The sequence below is a fragment of the Falco rusticolus genome, chromosome 5 (genome assembly GCF_015220075.1).
Source record: "Falco rusticolus isolate bFalRus1 chromosome 5, bFalRus1.pri, whole genome shotgun sequence".
Classification (NCBI taxonomy): Eukaryota; Metazoa; Chordata; class Aves; order Falconiformes; family Falconidae; genus Falco; species Falco rusticolus.
The window spans coordinates 53939134-53961434 of record NC_051191.1 but is presented as its reverse complement, the minus strand read 5'-3'; the positions used below and the strand labels follow the sequence as shown (position 1 = coordinate 53961434).

Genomic DNA, 22301 nt, shown 5'->3' with positions numbered 1-22301 from the left:
ATTTGGTTTAGCTGCTAGGATTACCATAGTGTTCCAGCTCTTTTTAAGAATAAGTGGGTGGCTCTTAAAAGAGCCTTTGGGTTTATTTAAATGAGTAGACTCTCTATTCTGAGTCGTCTTACTTCTTCTTGGGCGCCACCTTCTTCGCCTTGGCTGCTTTGGGCTTAGCTGCTTTAGGCTTGGCTGCTTTGGGCTTCACCGCCTTCGCTTTGGCCGGGCTCTTCGCCGCTTTCTTGGGACGGCCTGCCTTGGCCGCTTTCTTGGGGCTCTTGGCTGCTTTCTTGGTCGCGGTGGCCGCCGGCTTCTTGGCTTTCTTGGGGCTTTTCTTCACTGCTGCCGCCTTCTTGGGCTTCTTAGCGGCGCTGGCGGGCTTCTTGGCAGCCGGCTTCTTGGGCTTAGCTGCCGGCTTTTTCTTGGTTGCCTTTTCTTTTGTCTCACCCGGTTTCTTATTCAGCTTAAAAGACCCGGAGGCGCCGGTGCCCTTGGTCTGCACCAGGGTGCCCTTGTTGACGAGGCTCTTGAGCCCCAGCTTGATGCGGCTGTTGTTCTTCTCCACATCGTAGCCGCCGGCGGCCAGCGCCTTCTTGAGCGCGGCGAGGGAGAGCCCCTTGCGCTCCTTGGAGGCGGACACGGCCTTGGTGATCAGCTCGGTGACGCTGGGGCCCGCGGGCTTGCGGGCCTTGGAGCCGCCCGCCGCCTTCTTCGGCTTCTTGGCGGCGGCTTTCGCCCCGGGAGCAGAGACAGCGGGAGCGGCAACAGGCGCGGTCTCCGACATAGTGGCAGCTGTCGTCCACGAATCAGGGGAAACCACTGGGCCTGGAGCAAGTCAGCGGCCTCATATTTATAGAGAGGAGCCGCGCGGTGATTGGTGCGTTGCAGAGCCCGCCCCGCTGCACGGCAGAAAGGTCCCTTCTCCCCGCTCATTTTGTGTTTCTTAGGAGTCAAAAAAGCCTGTTTTTATCAGAATTTCTGCCACCAACCCCCCCCCAGTTCGCAGCGGCGTGGAAAAGAAAGACTGTTGTTCCCCTCTGCAAAGTTTCCCCTCGAAGAGGCAAAGGGTGAGTTAAAAAAGAGGCGATAAACCCCGAGTCCTGGACCTGGACAGACCTCCGGAGACAGAAACTTTTGTTTTTCCTTCTAAATAAAATCCGCGATGTGGGCAACTAAATATCCAGAGTAATTAATTATTATTCTTTAAAGGGTCTTCTCTTAATCTGAACTGAAAATCAGGAATTTGAACCGATATTTTTATCGCAAATTGATTTCAAAGAGGAGGAAGTAACACAGGCTCATCCTGAGCACTGAATATGGATTAGAAATTAGCTTCTTTGTCCAAAATCCTTTACCCCTTTCAAAATAATTAAAATAAATTAAATTAGTGCATTATGCAACTAAGCAAGAAGCAGATTAAAGTTTTATGAAGGGCTGTTTTTGTCCCAGAAGGAGATGACTTTTTACAGCATAGCAGCTTGTACTGTGTTGCTCAGTGAGCACAATGCAGACATGGTTCCCCAGTGCTCTGCTGCAGAAATATTAATTTTCTTAATAAATTAGGAGACGTAAGAACTGAACACGGCCAGGTTTTGTTAAGAATTATAATCAGTGCCCCATCATTTCATAATTCAGCAGTGTTTTTACTTTGATACAGCCTGATTGGTAAAAATCTGAGTCATCATTATCTAAGGAGACACTGCTGCTGCTGCTTTTTCCATACTTCTACACAATCAAACTTGCTCAAGTTACCAGTTACGGCTCCCCTTTCACAGCAGATTGTGAAATATTCAGTTTCTTTAATGTCCAGTGGCGGGATTTAGGCACTGGAAGTAATACTAAAAATAGTATATCCAACTGATGTATCTGCTATACTAAAACAACTGGCTGCTGGCAAGTAGGGGAAAGTCCTCATCTGCACTTTACTAAGACCATGCTTAAAGAAATAAATGCTTGCTTTTTTACAGAAACAGAGAATTAAAACAAGTATTCTCTGATATTTTTATTATTTCTTATAAGCCTTTTTTTACCAAAGGCCTGCAAAATGCTTGCTACCTCTTGCTACTGTAACTGTCAGCGGTACTAACATTTTGTTCAGTTATGATGCGAGTAAAATTATGTTTTCAAATGTATAATAATTAAATTATGTTTCTTAACCTATGACCACTGATTTTACGTTTCTATTTCAAAATCTTTATGGTAATGTTCAGCACTATGTTGAAGGTAGAATGTAAAATGGCAAGTCATTTTTCCCCTTAAATTGCCTGTCCAGCGTTCACTAATTATTTTCAACCCATTCAGATTTCAGGCAGAAAAAGGGCAAGGCAGCTCAGACAAAGCAATGAGAAAACCCCATAGAAAATTAATAATTCCAAATGTCTGTCTTTTGTAGCAAGTCTCCAGGTCAAAATATTGGGGGGGAAGGGGGGCAGGGCTGTTTTAAGACACATCAGTGAGTTACCCCAACTTCACATAGAGCTAAGCTGAAAAAGGAGAGGCCCGCTGGGCCTGTGGGCTCCTTGCCATAGAACTGAACTGCCTCTCTGGACCCTACCACACCAAATTCCTTTCACATGGCATAAATCTGGCAACAAGAACTTTTGGAGTTTCTAAACTTGAATCTCATTTTAGAACGCAAATATGACACATCCTGTTGTGAGATTTTGGTTATGAGGATTGAAGACTTTTTTCCTAAAATTACAGCTCCTTTTATGACAAAGTGGGTGGCTCTAAAAAGAGCCTTTGGGTTACTTTTGAAGTAGGTCTGCTCCTCAAGTTCGGAGTTTATTTGCTCTTTGCCTTGTGGCTGTCGGTCTTCTTGGGCAGCAGCACGGCCTGGATGTTGGGCAGCACGCCGCCCTGCGCGATGGTCACCTTGCCCAGCAGCTTGTTGAGCTCCTCGTCGTTGCGGATGGCGAGCTGCAGGTGGCGGGGGATGATGCGCGTCTTCTTGTTGTCGCGGGCCGCGTTGCCCGCCAGCTCCAGGATCTCGGCCGTCAGGTACTCCAGCACGGCCGCCAGGTACACCGGGGCGCCGGCGCCCACCCGCTCCGCGTAGTTGCCCTTGCGCAGCAGCCGGTGCACGCGGCCCACGGGGAACTGCAGCCCGGCCCGCGACGAGCGCGACTTGGCCTTGGCCCGCGCCTTCCCGCCCTGCTTCCCGCGGCCGGACATCGCTCTCGACGATCTCCTTCAACCACCACCCAAACGACGTTGCAATACGCGTCACTAAACCCCGCGCCCGGCCCCTTTTATAGCGTCCCCGCGCGCCCCGGCCTGCTTTCTGATTGGTCGTAGCACGCTCTCTCCCGCTCCGACCAATGGGGCTGCGGATCCAAATCCATCCAATGGGGGAGCGGGCGACCGGCCCGCCCCGCCGAGCTGCCCCCGCCCGCCAGCCGGCAGGGGGAGGGGGACGGGCTGGGCGCTCCCGGCGCAGTGGGGCCAGCGCCCACCCCTGGGCGGGGATCCAGCCCCACCGCCCACCGCCTCCGCTCTGCTCCTGGCTGTGTTCGGCTGCGCAGCCCGACAGCCGTGACCCCAAGACGCGCTCCAGAAGGCCATCTTAGAGGGAGACGGGTCCTCGCCTGCAGCGGCCTTCCAGGAACGGGGGGAACCTCTCCTGATGCCATCGTTGTTGTTTTAGAAATAATTCTGTATTTAGAACCTCAGAAATGCTACTACAGGATTACTTTGTAAAAAAGTACTATCATTACAAAAGAGAAACATTCCTTTTGGTAGGACCACTTGCAACCCAGCACTACTGATAATGTTTAGAAACTAGGCAGGAACATGTAACAGGATTTTTCTCTGATTCTGGAAACAAATGACTCATATTACTGTAATCAGACTAATACAGTATTACTTGCAAGGCTCTTCTGCAGAACATTAGAAGTCAGGCTGTCACACTTTTACTCAAACTGGAGAATATCTCACTGCAGCAATAAGCTGAAGCGACTTCTTCAAGATTCAGAATGTTTGTATGAGATCCCTGGTCCTTTTTCCTCCATTGCACTAATTACCCACGGTTTCTCTTTATTCCCTGGCAACTTTTTCTCGTTCTTCCATATATTTTGAGTATGGACAGACCCTATCCTTGTCTACAGCCATGAAGGAACGTTCACCCTGGACTTAGCCACATCCTTGTGCTACCTCAGTGTTGCATGGCAGGCTCTTCCTCCATTTTCCCCACAGCATGGGATTCTGCTCATTTCCATAAATTCCAGTTGTGTGATTTTTTGTTCCTTAATGTTTTTGCACTCTAATATGTGGGTTCTTCTTTGTAATGCACCCCAGACCCTATAATACAGATATGATGCTAGTATTGTCATAGTTCAGGGAAAGACAAAGATATGACTCCCACCGGGCCATCCATGATAGCCTACCAAAAAAAAACCCCAACAAAACAAAACAAAACCAAAACAAAACAAAAAAACTGCGCCAAAAGACAGTAATTCATCTAAACATTGCAACTCTGAGATCAAGAGAGAACCACAGCCTTCTTTCCAGAAGGGTACAATAACAGGAATTCCGATCAAGACTGTTCAGTGTATGCCAGTCGCAGCAGGAAAATTATAAACAAGGCAAAACAAAAAGAACTTTATAGCAGTTTCTGGGTAACTAAGACCAGCTCCCCGTTCTGAAGGTTCAGTAACATTTAGAAAGCATCTTTCCTTAGTGGTATCATTCAATGGATTGTGCAAAATTCACTAACCTCAAGAGTCTTCTATTTCCATCTTTATGCAGTCACTAATTTTCAATGATGCGCTGGGCAAGTCACATCACTGCAGCTCCATCCCCTCCCAGTCCTTTTCCTCCCCATGATAATTTTTTCTTCTGTGAACACTACTCAGGACCACACATGAAAAATGTGACCACAAGATGAAGGTGGTATTACAAAGAATCCCAAAGCTCTATATGACAACACAAAAACCAAGAAGAAATTGGCCTGGGATTATGTTACCAGTTATCCAGAGCTGAAAGCGTCTGTTCTGGAGCTGTAGAGAAGATAGCATTACAGGATTGTGTCCATGACCCGTGCCATCATAAACTAAATACATAATTGTTTCTACAGGCTATATTGAAACACAGACTATTCTTGAATATGCCACGAGCTTTCTATTGTGTTCTTTTCTCCCCCCTAAGAAAATAATTTCTATTTAAATACTAAACATTGATTCAACTCTCCCTCCTCCAATTAAATTAACAGTATGTTAAATCTATATACACATGTATATCTATTCCACACACTTTCTTATTCAATCCCTTTTTTATGGGTGTTGGGGTACTGAGACATGGTAGACACTAGGGAGCATTGTCCTATTTTTTTCTTGGTAGAAGTATGTATAAGAACAAAACTTTTGATAATTAAATGGATGTTCAGCCAAAGCAAATATCATTGACCTGTTCTTTTTTAAGGATTCCACTCAGAGTCATTATCAAAGGTCAAAGATTATACACCTGTATAAAGAGAAAAATATATCTAGTTGATTAAAGTATTGTCATTTAGTAATGAAATTGCTTTACAATCATTTCTGATGCTGGGGGAGAGAAGGTTGTCAGCAGTCCTCAAAGCTGGATTTTATGCTTCTGCCGTGGCCCACCATTTGCATGGCTGATGAAGAACTAGATGTTTACCTGAGTGCATGGATTGAAGTCAGGGCATCCACAGATCCCACTGCTTTGATAAAAGTGAGCTTGCATCTTTATGCTCTCTCCACTTGAAACTGGCATTAAAGGCAAATATCCTGGTTAATTTTCTTCTTGGTGGCTAGTGCAGTGCTGTGCTTTGGATTTGGCATGGGAACAGTGTGGTCAGGGACTTCTTGGTTTCTGGCCTTGCCAGCAGGAGGGCTGCAAGAACACAGGAAGGGGGGGAGTGGACATAGCCGAGACAGCTGACCTGAACTAGCTAAACAAAGAGTATTCTATACCATGGGACATCATGCTCGATATATAAACTGGCTGGGGCTGCAGGTTGTTGCTTGGAAACTGGCTGGGCATCAATCAGCAGGTGGTGAGGAACTGTATTGTGCATCACTTGTTTTCTTTTCTCACTTCCCTTTCGATTTCATTCTTCTCCCTTCTTTTCATTAGAACTATTATTCTTCTGTTTTTATTTTATTTCAACTGTTAAACTATCTTCATCTTAACCCTGGAGTTTTACATTCCTTTCTGATTCTCCTCACCCCACCTTGGGTGAGGGAGGGAGTGAGCCAGTGTGGCTATATGGCACTTAACCCCAGCTGGTAATTAAACCACAAGAGCAAGGAAGGAAAAACATCCCCCATATTAAGTTAGCTGAAGACAAACCATGGTTCTGGTCCATCAGATGAAGTATCAGCCCCACGTGCAGCCAGGTTCTACACACACAGTCCCAGCTAGGCACACAGCTCCCAACCTCATGTGTTTATCCAAAACCTCAACAGAGTACCAGTAGCCTCATGTATGAGAGGCTCACAAGACAGTAGGCATCCTGGCCTTGGAATCTTCCCAGAAAAAGAAAATAATCATGCAGCTCCTGGATGATTTGCATTGTCAAATCCAGCCCTTCCCTGTGAGCCTCAAAGTCCATTCCAAGAGTACTCTCTCTTCCCCACCTCCCCTCACCTTCTCCACACACCCTGCCCCCCAAAAGCCATCTTAGAGGTGCAGCAGCTGTGGGAAGCTACCTACCTTCTTCACACCTGCCCTTCAGCCCAGACAGGGCGAGGAAGCAACCTTTCTGATATTATGCATAGTCCTTGTGCATTTGATTTCCTTTTTTGAGCCCATTTAAACATGTAGCAAATTCAGATCCTTTTGCCTCAGTCTGAAGAGGACAGGTACAGCAATAGGGAACTGTTCACTCTATCCCAACAGAAGGAAAGGTGGCTCAGCTGTATGAGAATATGGCAAGTGGAACATCATTAAACCAAGGGTTAGAGGTACCACAACGATGCCCCTTCCATCAAAAAAATCACCACGCATTTCAATTAAAAAAAAACCCACAGAAAAAAAGCATTTTTGTCTTTATTCTTTAAAAGCTGAAATAAAGGGGATATTCCATAACCATAACTAAAAAAAGATTTAAGATATTACTGACAAATGCAATTAACTCCTGAACCAGGAAGAGAACTGTTATACAAACTTGTTTGTGTCCAGAATTTGTGAAAACAGAATCAAAGCTTGCATAAGTAATAATTGTCTCTTTAAAACAGATTTAACCTCAAAATGCTGAGTATTCAGCCAAGTCTGAGGCTTATAGCCAGAGTAAGGTATTGTTTGAGATATCTGCTAGTTGGCAGCTTAACACGAATTCTCATTTTAAAAAAATGTAAAAACCCACAAGTCTGGATATATTCATCTAGAAATTGGTATGTTGTTAGAGGACTCACTCTTGAAATCACCGAGAAACTCACCACAAGCCCTTCAACAGGGACACTGAAGTTTTATCAATCTCTCATGCTGTATCATAACTTGAAAAATTCTTTTTTTTTTTTTTTTTAATTGCATGAAGGCACCTACATAAATAGCTAACTACTAGTACTAGGCCTTGTGCTCAAATTCAGCATTCCAGACAAAACTTTGCATGTTTGAAATATTTATCATCAGTGAAGATGCAGCTCATTTGGGAGAGGCTTATTGCCAACACAACTGATCCCACTGGTCTTAAAACTGACTTGCCTACAAGATCCTAAGAGATTTTGCAGTCCATTTCAGATTAGAATAAAGATTAGAATAAAGATTAAATATTTGTTTCTTGCATGTGGTAGCACTTATTGGAATATTTGGCTCTGTCAGTCTAGTGAATGAAGCTAAAGGAATACTTCTGCCAAAATAAAATAATTCCTTAGAATGGAAACATGAGTCTTTTTTAAAGGATCTGCACATTAAAAATACTAACTTCGCAGAGTTTGAAATTAGATTTTCCACAAGTAAAATTATCTGTCAAGCTCTTAAGTAAAAATTGGTAAACAATTTTAATTATGGTAGCCTGGTCAAGATGCATACGGTGGGTATCTGAGGCTTGATATGAAGTAAACCTTTCAATAAGAGTATATAAAATAGTTTTGTAATTATTAGTAATACTTCAGGACAAACTACCAACAAAGGTTGAAAGGGATGTTTAAGAACTTAAAAGAATAGAGCAGAACTCCAGTGAAAAAGACTATGTATTATTTATAATGTAGCTATTGCTTTGCTTTTCTGAGGTTCAGAATGCCTCCATCCTCCCTCAAGATCAGCAAAAAACCTCCCCCCTTTCCATCTACGTGCTAGTTTTAGACAAATAACAAGGAAAGCAGTATTTTGATACACTGAACATTTATTGTCTTTCACAAGACAAAATGAAGTTTCCCCAGTTGATGAAAAGCCATCAAGATGACGATAAAGGGGATAGGGTGTGGAATTCCAGTGTACAGTATATGCCATGAATTACCTCCCTGACTACCCTGGAAGAAAGATGATTGATCAATCTCACTGCAACTAAAAAAAAAAACCAGGATTATAAAATATTTACAGAAAAGAATAGTACAGAAAATAAGACCTGGACAACCATATGCGTATGAAATGCTGCTAACACTTTTCTGGCTCCTTAAAAACCTGTTCCACTACCCTCACCAGAGCATTCAGGATGTGCAAGGATTCAGGCAGAGCATAGTCACACCCCACTCCCACACCCCCCTCCCCAGAGTACCATTATCTCCCTCCAAGGAAGACCGAGGACTTGAGGGAAGCAGCACCGCCTTTACTGTAGTATCTTTCCACCAAGTGGTCTGAAAGGTGGTCTCCAGACACGCCTCATCTGCAGCAGTCTCTATTCAGAGCATACTGACAAGTTAACCTGTGGGTAGGGAACCATTCCCTGTCATGCGAGCCCTTTCATTGCTTGCAGGAGGACTTTCCCTTCTCCTTCCTCCATGGCGGTCTGATCTGTGTTCAGAGGGGCAGGAAAGCTGACTAGGACTATGACAGGTCACAGAAGACCTTCCATTTCCTTCATGAAAGCTTCATACACATCATCCTTTGTCTGTACAGAGATAGGGGCAGATGATCCAGCCTTAGGGGCAGCTTTGGTTAATGGGAGAGCAGGCTCATCATCCTGTTTTCTCTGGGAGGCGGCCGAAGCCCCTTTATTCTCCCGGCGCACTCGCAAGGCAGTGGGCACAAAGCGAGTGATCTCTGCCTTGGGGTTAGTGATCTGCGGCTTGGCACTGATAGTGGCTGTAGCCTTCTTCTCAATGGTGGCTGCACTGGTGTCATCCGCCTTGGGGCGCTGAATCAAGCTGGGTGGGGCACTCAGTACCCCAGGATTTGGAATGGGAGCTGGCGGGAAGAGCCCAGGTGGGGCAGGTCCTAACGGAGGCACCAGAGGTGGCCGTAACATGCCTGGGCGAGGAGGTGGGATACCTGTGAAGAAGAGGAAGCAACAGCTGACTCCACACCTGGAAGTCTTACAAACTTTAGTCAAAAAAAAGCACACAGGCTCAGAAAGCCAAGAAGGAACAAACAAAAACAAACAAACGAAAAAATGCAGCAGCACTGGCTTTAAAACCAAAACATACAAGGTTTCCAACCCTGGACCAAATGCTGCTGGTCCTCAGATTTTGAAAGTCTGTGTATTGCTCCCTTTCAAATTTTAAAGTTATACACTGAAAATAAGGTTTCTTGATAATCCATCCCACTGGAATTTCAGACTCATCAGAAAAATGTCTGACCAGGCATAAAAAACAAATATCCTTATCTCCAACTCATGAAGTAGAGCACCAGTATAGTACCCAGGGGTTATTCAGAAACAGTCCAGCAGAAGTTTAAACTCTGAAATTCCCCTCTTGAAGACAAGTTTCTTGCTACCAAACTACACACAGTGGCATGGCATTACTTATTATTACACAGGAAAATTTAATAGTATAACACAGCCAGGAACAAACTGGTAACTGATTATACTTACTGGCTTCATCAACACAGCAAGAACTGGGAAAACAAAAGACTTGGTACTGAACCAAACAGAACACTTTACCTGGTGGGGCAGGAGGGGGCAGACGAGGAGGAGGACCACGTGGAGGAGGTCCTGGGGGCAGACCTGGTGGGGGTCCTGGGGGAGGGCCAGGTGGTCGCCCAGGTGGAGGGCCTGGTGGCAGAAGTCGAGGTAAAGGCCCACGCAATCCTGGTAAGCCAGGAGGTCTCAGAAACGGAGGAGCTCCTGAAAGCAAGTATACAAAAACAGTTCAGTTTAAAAAAAAAACAACCACACAAACAAAAAACCCCAACAAAACACAAAACAACTATCCCAGCAGCTAAAGATCTTCAACAGTAATTCAAACGCTATTCTACCACTAGCCAGCTGTCAGATTAAACAGATCTTCTAGAAGTCTCAAAAAGAGACAGCAGCTGTAGAGTTTACAGTAAAGCTTCTTCATAATAGTCAAACATAAGTATCATCTCCCATTTGGAAAAAGGGCTTCTCCCCATGTAATGAAGCAATAGCTGAGAACAGATATCGAGCTGAGGTTGTCAGAATTTAAACAGCTAAAAAAACAAATCCAGCTTTTCATTCTGACATTTGATTGCCCTTCTGGCCTGAAAAACAAATAATTTTGCTCTATTGAAAGTAAATGGCTTGAGGTTCCCCCTCTACAAAGTATCAGAAATGGAACAGCAAGGAAGACGTTGGAAAGGGAACTATGCCTGCCCACACCCACAAAAATATTAGTGTGTTCATATAGGATAAAATACTTTAAAATCATAGCATATAGTGCTCCTCACTATTGCCCAACTGTTATCTTAGCAATTTAAGAACAAGCAACAGGTTTATACACTTTTTTAATTACAAAACAACCTGTTACGTTATCCAGTTCAACTATATGGCAATGTCATCAACTTACAGAAAATAAATGGTCTTTCTCCAGATCAAAGAAACTCAAGTGATGGCCCTCAAAAAAAAAAACCAAACCAGTACTGATTGGCTTTATTGCTAACTGTCACTAAGCAGTCTAATATTGATACAAATTCAAATTTACTACTTATTTCATCCAAGGATACTTATCTACCCTAACAAGACTGAAATACATTCATTCAAGTGGTAGAATAGCAGAACCCTTCATTACACCGTAGGTTTAAAAAAAAAAACAAATAACAACACACAAAAGCCAAAAAAAACCCACCCACAAAACCAAACCACACCAAAACCTGTAACTAGGTAGCAGCTCACAAACCTCTTTAATCATGCCCCAACTCAGCATGGGGAGAATGCCACAAGGGGGGCAGGGGGAAGGCACAAAACTGGAGAGGCATGTGGCACCAGGCCCTGTTCTTCATACTCTCAGCGCTGGCTCCACTGCCACCTGTCAGCATCAGTGCTAACAAACAAGCCAGTGCCCATCAGGCAGACTACAGCTACAAGAGCCTGATGCCTCAAAAGCACAGTACAGCAACAGACTGACGACAGAAGAGAGAACACAGGTCTCAGCAATTACCACGTTGGGCTCCTGCACTGCATCTGTACACATCCTGTAGCTTCAAAACTCCCAAACTGATACACTGCCTGTAGTACCAACAGCCTGCACCTTCCAAACCAGACTAAACCAAAGTATTCACCTGGTGGAGGGCCAGGAGGAAGGCCGGTGGGCGGACCTGGGGGCCTCAGTGGAGGGGCCGGAGGTGGTCCTAGCGGAGGTGGCCCAGGCATAGGAGGTGCCTGTATCTGAGTTGGAGGAACAGGCTGTGGAGGCGGTTGCTGCTGTTGTGCCTGGGAAGTTGCAGTAGATGATGCAGTCTCTGCAAGAGCTTCCTCACTAAGCTGCTGCTGCTGCTGTGATGTCTCTTCAGACTCTGAGTCTTCTTCCTCCTCCTCCTCCTCTTCTGAATATTCCTCCACTTCTCTCCCTTCTTCTGGAATTTCTTGACCTGGAAATGGAGACATACTTATCATATCTGTCCACAGACAATACCTTTGTGAACATCAGAGAAACCTGAGCACACAGAATACAAAGAGGAAAGATAAACCTTACTTCAAAGGAAACTGATCACATTTTATTGTTAAACATAAAACGAAAATAAGAAATTGAAAAAATAAATCCACTCTAGACAGAACTCTGCCACCAAGAGCTATCTGTTCCCACGGGAGCTGAAACTTCTACTACCCATCCAAACTGCAGCTATTTTATCTATAGTTTGTGGGAGCTTGCGGGAAGGGAAGGAAATGGGGACTTAACCTCAAAATAAACATAATCCCTGTGTCCAAGAAGCTCCAGCACCTCCGAAAGACACTGAAGGTGTCTTTCTAAAACAAACCAACCAATCTTCACTCTATCAGTTAACTTATTTCTGCAAAAGGTTATTTTTAGGGAGTACAAATCCTTACAGGTTACAGGCTGAGCCTACAGACTCACCCTTTCTTTTTCATTAAAAAGTTTGTATTTAATTTGAGCAGCTGTTTAAAAAGTAAGCAAGATAAAATTTAGCTGAAAAAAACTATCCCAGTACATCAAAAAAACCCTGTTTCTACTATAACTTCAACTCTGCTGTGCAAAACACACACTAGTAGATTAAAAATAATAATAAAAAACCCAAATCCACAAATACCTAACCACAGTTTATACTCTTAGCAGATATTACATTGTAACCAGTAAAATATTTACTCTATAAAATAAAAACTGTGCAAACAAAAGTCAGCTTGCTGGATAAACCTTAACTGGAAGCCTAATGGCATTACCTCCACTTAATATACCCATCTCACTCACCTGCCATTCGTAGCATCATGGCCTGGAGTGGAGTCAGTTCTTTCATGTTCTTTTTCTTTTTTCGTGACTTCCCAGGCATGTCTGCAAACCGTACACTATGACCTGGGGAAAGCAAAGCATGGGCAAGGGTGGTGGGAGGTGGGAAGAAAATAAAAATAAGATAGATTTAAGTCTCCTACCTGGTATGGATAACATATTCTAACATAACGATGCTCCTTACATAAGGGTTAAAACATTGGTGTTACTGATTATTTGAAGTTTTGCTAATCTAGTATTCTCTATCAATTTGTCTCCCCAAAGCAGTAAAAAAAAACCCAAACACTACCCAAAAGCAGTAGTAGCATAAAATTCAGTTGTCTTAGCTATTCAAATCACTAAGCCTATTTTACATTGAGGCTTAATTTCGGTAGGGTACCCTGTCAATTCAGTGCTTCAGGTGAAAAATGGCTTGCAACCTTACTAAGCTAACTCAACTGTTAAGAAAACACATCCATTTAAGATATACTTTACTTCCAGATCATTTCCTTCTGATCCATCTACTGGTAAAAATTACTCAGCTGTAATTTAGGTGAGTTAGAACTGAATTAGCTGGCTAAACAAATTACTCCACCACCACCCCAGCGTCAGGAGAACAGACACATACTCTGTTAAGTAGTGTTTCTCTTGGGGGAAAAAAATAAAAAAAAAAATCTAACCCCCATGTGCAGCTTCCCACCATACCTGATTTCTTTTCTTCACCACCTTCCCTCTCCTTGTCATTATCACGATGCAGAAAGTCCTCGCCTTCACTGTCTGCATCTGACCTATCGCTGTCACTATCATCACTACTCTCATCATGCTTGTCTTGATCCATATCCTCAGGATAACCTTCATCTTCACTAGTACTGGACATATCATCTTCATGCCCTCGCTGTCCTGCAGGAAGCAAAGTATTAGGAAATGAATAAACTTCAAATACAAAACATTGTCTTACACATCAGTGAATATCTACAGTTAGAAAAATCCCCTCAGCAACAGCATAGACATATTGTCAACCCTTTACTGTTTAGCACACAGTCTTGAGAGTCTACTTATAAGACTGACTATTAACCAGCTGGTTAATCTGCATAGAAACAAGTGAAGGCAACTCCTATCTGTAACTCATTAGACCATTTGTTTGCCAACAGTCCACTATTAAAATACTTCGATGCTTTCCAGTATGCAATAAATCTGATCTACCCATTCACAAGTTTCTAAGGACGATACAGTAACTGGGTGAAAAGGAGGATCTAGGCTCTCCTACCAAATGCATACCCAGGGTTGGCTGGGGGTTTTGTTGTTGTGATTTTGGTTTGGGGTGGGTTTTCAGGGTTGGTTTTGGTTGTGGGGGTTTTTTTTGTGGGTCTTTTTTTTTTAAAAAAAAGGAAGACTTCTCTGAGGATGGCTGTGTTTTTCTTAAGGGACACTATGTAAAATGTTTCAGCACTGTTAAGATTACATAGAAAATATTTAAACTGTGCAACCTAATTACAAAGATTCTGAAAGTTAAAATCAGAAGTTTCAACACTTAAAACATTGCTGATAACAATAATGCAGATATTATGAAATATACCAGAATCACCTCAGAGGCATAATCGCTTATAAAGAGTCCTTCAAGTAGTATTAACACCCATAATGCTCAGAGAATACCTTGTCTAGGGCACACTATGTTTGTACTAGTACTATTATTAGCAGCAAAACACAGAAGTCAAAACCCCAGACAGTAATAGGAAAATCCTTACCTGCTTCAGAACTGTAAGAAATCTCCTCTTCTCGCCTTCGAGGAGCCATCTCCAAGGTGAAACCCACTTTACGGCCATACATCTGTAGGACTTGAGGTGGAGGTGGCCCTGGTGGAGGTCCAGGGGGTTTCCTGCCTGGAGGTAAACGTGGAACACCAAGCCCAGGAGGAGGAAGTACAGAAATAGACCGAACTGGTGGTCTGGAAATAAGAAAGGAAATGAAAAAGGTAGGAACACAGACAAATGAAAGCAAACATGCACTTAATAGAATACTTTAGCCTTGTCTCAATTGCTTACACAGCAGCCTTCTAAGAAGAAACATGAGCATTTATAAAGAATAGATTCGTCTCAAGGAGTTTACAACCCCATACAAAGACATGACTGCTGAAGATCAGACAAAAGTAAGCTTTTTGGAAGGCAACTGAAGGCAACAAATAAAGCAAGACTTGAATCCCAACAAAGAAGCAGAATGAAATAATTACAAAGTTGGTGAAAACAGAAGGCTGTTCCGAAAGAAACAGAACTAGTATTAGAATGACAAACCTAGTAAGTAAACCAGAAGTTTAAACTCAACATACTAGTAAGACTAAAAAACACATACGGCAATTTAAGGGGCATTGATGTTCAAAGTGGCAGAGCTTTAAGTTTTACTGATATGCAGAAAGACAAACACTGGAAGATACAGTGTATTACTCAAAGCAGTTTAAACAAAAACCTGTAATAGTAGAGAAAGATTTAAAAGGGCTTTGGTTACAAGAAAAGTACAATTCACTCATACAGAATTCCTCATTTCTGCTGTCAGTACTAACTCTGTTTCTACCCTTAGCTCCTCCCCAGTAATAAGAGTGCTCCTTTTTTCTTCCCTTCCCAAGTTTCTTTTTTCACTTACCCATAGGCTGATGTCTTCTTGAGGATAGAAGGTGGCTGGGCCCCTGGAAGGGGAATGTCCTGTATGAGGATGTTGGAGGGAGCATGTGGCATATCTGGTAAGGGGATACTTTCCACTTCAACATGCTGAGCATTCTGGGGAGGAAAAGAAGAAAAAAAAAAAAAAAAAAAGAGATAATTGGTTACTCCCACAGAAACTACTGCACAACCTCATTACCTTTCAGAGTACAGAACACATGGGACCTTCCATCACTTGCCAAGTTGTCTGTTCTTAGGGCATGTTATCTTGTAGCAGTTCATGAAAAATACTTGGGAAAATGTCAGCAGTAAAAGCTTTCAATGCAAAACAAATACATGCAGTGCACCTCTGAAAGGCTTTACTATTTCAAAATCAGTCATATTACCATTTCCTTTTAGACCTTCAGCCCCAAAGCAAAGGGGCTACAGACAAGTATGTCTGTATTTAAGTATCCAGAAGGCAAAAGTTATAAGCTGCTGCATATTCCAAAGGAAAAAAATTATAATCTTACAGATACTTGCAGTTGGGCAACATTATGTTCTCCAATAGGGTAGGGAAGAATGTCAAAGAAAACCCTTTAAAGGAATGCCAAAGGATTCTCATTGTTTCCAGCAACAGATTTAGCAGAAATTCACAGAAATATCAACTGCACATTCACAAGCTCTCTCTCCAATACAGAAAACAAACTCTCATATTGTTAATTTGCAACTTAAAATTTCCCTTTCCCCTGTAACATCACATTGAATGAAATCAGTATATCAGAGATGAGAACAGACTTGACAACCCCCATGCTGTCCTTACTGAAATGCTGCAACTAAAGATACTACGCAAATTCATGTAAGTACTTAATATGGGCCACGATATATACACTGGTCTCTCAAAAGTTCTCTTCCTTTCCAACTATTACGCTTAACTAGCAAAAATTATACCCTACCACAATTACAAGCCTGAAAAAATAATTATTACCTTGACAGCATCAAAATACTGGCTGAGTTGTGATCTCTTCTGCTCATACTCTACTTCCAGCTTGCGCAGTTCTTTATAGATGTCAGGATTCTCCTTCTCATAGAGCCGCAAGATACGCTCAAAAGTCTCACGAAGTTTTTTGCGTTTATCCTTTAGTACTTTTTCATTAAGTTGTGGCTGCTGTACTGGGTTAAACTCTAATACAAGACCGCAAAAAACAACCCCAAAAATTCCTAGGTTACTCTACTGCACAACTGTGATGAACGAAACAACTTCAAAGCAAACAATTTTCAACCCCTATTTTCAGGAAGTCTTCAGCCTTATAATAATCCTCTCCTTCAACTTTACGTTAATATCACACACACTACTCATTATCAGCCACCTTCCTGGAAAAAAAAAAGTTATCTTTGATGGCAACACACCACCTCAAATCATCATTAATCCCCCATTATTCATAGAATCTCCCCTTCTAACAGGAAAGGAAAAACATTACTCTATTTTAGTCTCCTAGTCACCCCTTAAAACTTTGTCATGCATCTCCATAAACCACTGCGTAAGTCCAACACCTGGTATCTCTCACTCACCCATCTCATCCAATTTCTCCATGTCCCTGATAATCTGCTTTGGATCTTTCATCTTCAGTACAGCTGCTCGTACCATCATTCGTTGCTTTTTGTTCTAAGAAAAGCAGAGATCAAGCAGATCAGAAAAGTGTCACAGAAGAGAGAGAGGTAACAGTTGTATCAAATACCCCTTTCTCAGTATTTCCGGTCTGCAGGAAAAACACACCTCAAGATGTCGTGCAAATACTAACCACAGTACAAATCTGCAGCAAAGGGAATTAAAAATTCTGGCTATCTTGCTAATTACAAATGCTTCTAGAACTCATTCACTCAGATCAAGATACATACAATCAACAAGATAACCAACTGACAAAATGTATACAGTAAAACACACTAAAAAAGTATGCAAGTCTTAGGTAGTTTATCTGTTGTTTGGGTGGGTTTTTTTTAATTCCCAAGTACTTACAATAACATTTCAAAAACTGTAATCGTTACAAGTTAGAACACAGCAGATGACTGAGATGGTAAAAGACCTTGTTGCAGCTTGATAGTTTGAAGAGTGCTGTGACAATTGGTGCCCCATGTGAGGCCTTTCAGATTATGAGGCTGAGTGTAATGAGCAGCGACAGCAGTGATGGCTGTGCTGGGGAATATGTTTGAAGTTTTGAACAGTGACGGCAGTGCCCAATGTAGCAGAGACAGGCGGGGATAGCCTGTGATCCAGATCACATTGAGATAGGAGGGAAGAGCCTGGGGATCTGGATCAGACACCGGTAAAGGTGAGCCATTGTGATCAAAGAGAAGGAAGCCTGACTGTCGTGGAGTTAAGAGACTGAGGGTAAAGGGCAACAGTGGCAGAGTACACGGCCAGACGTGGCAGCAGCCCACAGCGGTGGCGGGTACAGAGCGGGTCCAGCTAGACAGCAGTGATGGCTGTGCTGGGGGAAGGCACAAGAGCAGCCAAGGAAGAGGTAAGAGAGGAAGAAGCAGAGAGAAGAGAGAGAACACACACCCTGGATGAGGTTAAACGAGGAGAAGGCAGCAGAGAGCATGAAGAGTATGCTGGTATGAGATGGTAAAAGACCTTGTTGCAGCTTGATAGTTTGGAGAGTACTGCGACAGATGATGAGACAGTTACCCAAAACAAGATTTCTATTTATGTTTTCTTAAGCTACTCGTTTGGAAAGTATTTTCTGAAGTCAATCTTAGAATATCAACCAAAACATCTGTAGTCTATGCATCAGCCGCAGCCCAATACAGTCACAAACATCATACTTTTTACTTGGCATTGCCTGTACTCATTCCTGATCTTTTTATTTACCTTCTTTAGTTCCCTTTTCCGAGCTTCCTTCCCTAGAAAGGAGGGGGGGAAAAAGAAAGAAAAAGTGAAGACTTGAAAGAGACAATCAAATCCATGAAGAACCTTTCCTTCATCAAGATTAGTGCTGTTTCTCAAGAGTTCACTCATTTTATACATATTATAACTGTTTAACTCATCTTGCTACTGATAAATACAGCATGAAACATTTTTCATGTGTTACACAAAAGGGATACAGCAGTCTTCATGTCTCCAGAAGCAGCGGCATTTGTATACAAAAAATAACAGGCAGCAAAAGTCAGAGCTATATGTGCAGTCATGAAAAGACTGCTTCCCAGAAGCTGCAACAGAATCAACAGACAACCCACTTTAAAAATATGTAGGCTTTGAGTATGCATCTGAAATAAAGTACATTCACTGTGGAAGTCAAGATTTTCTTTCTCTGCTTAGCAGAGTATCTGGCATACTGCCAAAAGGAAAAAACGGTTAGACAATTCCCTCATCTAACCAGAGCATCTACAAAATTTAACATTTCTCAAATTCTAGCCTCAAACAGAAACTAAGTCCCAAGAAACAGCTTGCAGTTTAGTCAAAAGCTAGGTACAAAGGTCTTTGAACACTGATAACTACAGCAAAAACGAAGAGAAGCAACAGCATGAAAGCAAGCAGGTTTATCAGGATTTTTTTTAACAAAACTCAAATACAATTTTTCAAGATAGGGAAACTCAATTCTGATTCACAGGTGAAGATCATATCATCAGAGAAAGCTTTTTATCTGCTTCCCTAAGACTCCCCCATTCCCATCTGTTTAGCTTTTACAAATACTTACGGGCCTGATCCGTGGGATTCATAAACTTCCCACTCTTGGTGGATGATGTAGATCTCCGCCCCATTTTGACCTTTTCCCTTCTGCCTCAAAAAAAATCCTTTAAAAAAGACAGATCTGGAAAAGATGACATGGTTTCAGGTCCTATGCACCAGTAGGTTGAATATGCTTATTTCTCTTCTCTGTATCAGCAAGTTGCTCCCTCAAAAAACGCAAATACTTGTGAGGTCCTCAAACCCTACTACAGGCTCAGGCATTCACATCAAGATCACCCTACATTAACTAAGTACTACTATTTAACTAAGTACCTACTTACTACTACTTTACTAAGCACCTATTTTAAGATAATCATCTACTCCATTATTACTCACTCCAAAATTCAAACCGAGAAGCTTCTTGCTTATACCATGGTGAGGAACTGGGGAAAGAGAAACATACATTGTATTTTTATAAAAGCATATCAGAGCCCTTCTAGCTTTTCATTTACTTTCATATGAGCTCTCCAATTTTTACATTTCCATTCCTCTTTCAAATGTTTCCCACAAATTTCCTCCTTTTCTCAGACTTTTAGGCTGCCCTTGATTTCTCTCCCAAGTACCCACCGTATCCAACATGTGTTCCATACACATCTGTGTCTTCTCCTCCCCATAAACCACTGCTCTTATGCTCTCTACCTCCATCAGTGTTATTTCAAGCTATGTTATGATGACCAGAGAAAAAAGGTTACTCTGGAAAGAGTTATTTCCTGTCTTTAGACATTTCTTCAACTATGTAAGTGTCTAAACTACCTGTGATGTTTCTCTCACAGCTCTGATCTCCCCCCACCTCCACGCCTACTTCCCTGCCAAAACATTGTGTGTTGGGAGAGGGGGATGAGGGGGGGAAGCGGGGGCGGGACATACGGCAAACAACAAAATAATCCCACCACACAACAGATTCTACCCCAAAATCTAGAACACCCTCTGAAATTTAGGAGCTGCTGGGATGTAGCTTTCTAGTCACCATAACTGCATCCAAATAGATCACCACCGAAGTGAAAGCATTCACAAGTTCGATATGAAGTTTTCTGCAGCCTAACTGCAGTCACTATGTGCATCCTTTTCTCATGCTTACATAAGATACTACCTCCAAACTACTAAATTACATGCCTCCCCTTACCCCCCAAAAAGACATTTAAGCACTGTGCCTCATTTCATACTTTAAGGCCCAACAGAAGGGGTCCCTAGCAAGCTCCAAGAACTGACCCCATTCAATGCACTGACTAGTTAAAATCTGCAGAGCTCTGCTCACGGCTTACGCTACCAGGTTACGCTCTCAGGTGGCCTGCTGTTTGCCAGAGCACCCCACGATTTGTGATCCCCAAAAACATATTCCCTTTTTCTAAGATCATGACTTTTTTGCATGACACTATCATTTCTTTAGGCGGGAAGCTCACCAAACAGAGATGGAAGTTAAGAGTTGCACCTCGTATTTATAACGTTTAAAGGCTAAAGAGAAAGAGAATAAACTTCTGAAACCTTGACCCCAAACCCTCTTCGGGCACAAAGCTAAGAGCTTCAATGCTACAAATTAACATCCGAAAGTGAAAAAAACAACAACCACTAAAGTTATGATTATTTTTTTGCTCACTGAGGACAGAGGCAAGAAAGCCTCCCACGAGGCACACGACTGCCTGCCCTCCTCCCCCGGCGGAGGAAGCGAAGGCGCAGTGCAAACCGCCGCCTTCCCCTCGCTTCGCTTCCCTTCCTCTTCCCCTTCCCCCGACCCCAGCACGGCCCCGGTCCTCTCACCCCTCCGCCCGGCCGGGGCGGCCCGACTCTCTCCCACTGCGGCCTCTATAACCCCCGCGCTGCCCGCCGCCGCGGCCCCACCGCCATCTTGAACCGGGACCGAATGGCGCGCCGCCGCAAAGCGCGACTGCCGCGCCGCGCGGAACCGCGCTCCGGAAGTGGCGACTTTGGCGCGTCAGCCCCGACTCTGATTCCACCGCCCCTCGCTGCCCCGCCTGGAGGCTCCGCTATGGGTGGGCAGGGGGTGGGGCCGGGAGGCGGGCAGGGGGCGTGGCTGGCAGGCAGGGCAGGGGGCGTGGCTGGCAGGCAGGGGAGCGGAGCGGCGGCCGCCGGCGCCTTTGGTGTGCGGGAGTGCCGTGCCGGTGCGACCGGCGATGGAAGCGCGCTGGGGCAGAAGAGGAGCCCTGTGAACGTGGGCACTGCGGGCACTGCCCCCGCGCTCTCCGGGGGGGGGGCTGCGCAGCGCCTCCCTGCCCCCAAACACGGCAGGGCCGCGAGAAGCCCCTGTCCGTGGGGAATGGGGGCGAAGAAGCGCTGAGGGTGCAGGAGGCCCGCCTAGTCTCAGGCGTTAATACGCGTTGCTTGCTGGGTTGGCCTGAACGCAGCACTGCTCCCCTGTTAGTAGGGCTGGCATCCCTTGGCACCCCTCGGTTAGGCTCCTGTGCCAGCTGCTGTTTGGGGGGACTACTGGAGAAAAGGGACCCGATGACATTCATCAGGCAACCCGGGCCATACAACGAACACAGCTAGTCTGGAGCCAGCAGGGACCGCAGAAACTGCTCTGTTACTTGTCTTTCACTGCAGCCACCCCTGCGGTGTGATCAGCTTTGCAGAGGCTGGTGGACACTTCGGTAGGAACTGTTACACCTCATTGCCCAAAGTGCCTCTCCCAGCAAAAGTCCCCAGACACATGAAAAACCAGGATAAAGGTAGACAAAACAGCCCCTGGGAGACCAGTTACATCACTGTGAATAAGGAGGGGGCAAGCAGTGAAGGATGGGTGCAGGCGTGAAGAAACAACATGCCAGGGGGAGGTTACAGGAAGGACATTTTTCTATTCACCAAAGCACCTGACAGCAGAGGTGGTCTAACGCCCAAGCAGGATTTTTAGACCCTCTGCTCTGGGTGAAGGTACCATGCAACGCGATGTTGTTACAGTTTTTCAAATAATGGAGGCTTAGTTGGCAAACTTGAAAATTACAAAGGATCCTTGCAGGGTGGGCAAGAGCAAGACTACAAGCTGCACGTCACATTAACACCGACATCAGCTGCAAACCGCACAAAATCTAAGTCAGCAAGTGGCCAGCCCAGAGGCAACCTCAGAGACAGAGCTTCAAGAGCTCTCAGCACCTAGGAGTCTTGCTAACCATGTACACAGCAGTCATCCGCTCCCTGTGCCTCCTTGGCCTGTTCTGTTACATTGTTCTTGTTACCAGAAAGAATTTGCTGCAGGGCAGA

General features: G+C 44.0%; 3 protein-coding genes across 5 annotated transcripts; all 3 read right to left on the bottom strand.

Annotated features, from left to right (window-relative positions):
* Positions 1-54: 54 nt before the first annotated feature.
* Positions 55-1144, bottom strand: LOC119148771 (histone H1). Its single transcript, XM_037389331.1, has one exon. It carries the CDS (start codon positions 773-775, stop codon positions 119-121), a length of 657 nt encoding a protein of 218 aa, XP_037245228.1. The 5' UTR covers positions 776-1144; the 3' UTR covers positions 55-118.
* Positions 1145-2711: 1567 nt separating this feature from the next.
* On the bottom strand, positions 2712-3204 carry LOC119148787 (histone H2A). Its single transcript, XM_037389348.1, has one exon. The coding sequence runs from the start codon at positions 3163-3165 to the stop codon at positions 2776-2778; it is 390 nt and encodes a 129-aa protein (XP_037245245.1). The 5' UTR covers positions 3166-3204; the 3' UTR covers positions 2712-2775.
* A 5074-nt stretch (positions 3205-8278) lies between these two features.
* WBP11 (WW domain binding protein 11) lies at positions 8279-21011 on the bottom strand. Of its 3 annotated transcripts, XM_037389299.1 has the most exons (13): positions 20844-21011; positions 19425-19471; positions 19057-19170; positions 18231-18262; positions 16931-17024; positions 16347-16543; positions 15363-15496; positions 14474-14673; positions 13434-13628; positions 12714-12815; positions 11569-11877; positions 9992-10174; positions 8948-9381 (listed from the first exon to the last, which is right to left on the bottom strand). In XM_037389299.1, exons 3-13 carry the CDS (start codon positions 19118-19120, stop codon positions 8948-8950), a joined length of 1944 nt encoding a protein of 647 aa, XP_037245196.1. In that variant the 5' UTR covers positions 19121-19170; positions 19425-19471; positions 20844-21011. The 3 variants fall into 3 exon arrangements, with proteins under 3 accessions (XP_037245197.1, XP_037245196.1, XP_037245195.1); XM_037389298.1 differs by lacking the exon at positions 19425-19471; XM_037389300.1 differs by lacking the exons at positions 19425-19471; positions 20844-21011 and having other exon boundaries at positions 8279-9381; positions 19057-19169.
* Between the last annotated feature and the right edge of the window lie 1290 nt (positions 21012-22301).

Bases quoted from the DNA above. Each gene is read 5' to 3' on its own strand.
- LOC119148771 (XM_037389331.1), bottom strand. From the start codon at position 775: ATGTCGGAGACCGCGCCTGTTGCCGCTCCCGCTGTCTCTGCTCCCGGG.
- LOC119148787 (XM_037389348.1), bottom strand. From the start codon at position 3,165: ATGTCCGGCCGCGGGAAGCAGGGCGGGAAGGCGCGGGCCAAGGCCAAG.
- WBP11 (XM_037389299.1), bottom strand. From the start codon at position 19,120: ATGGGGCGGAGATCTACATCATCCACCAAGAGTGGGAAGTTTATGAAT. The intron at 16,544-16,930 runs GTGAGTGAGAGA...GTCTTGTATTAG, and splicing joins GGAGAAATTGGATGAGATGG to AGTTTAACCCAGTACAGCAG. The intron at 15,497-16,346 runs GTAATAATTATT...TTTCCTCCCCAG, and splicing joins AGTATTTTGATGCTGTCAAG to AATGCTCAGCATGTTGAAGT.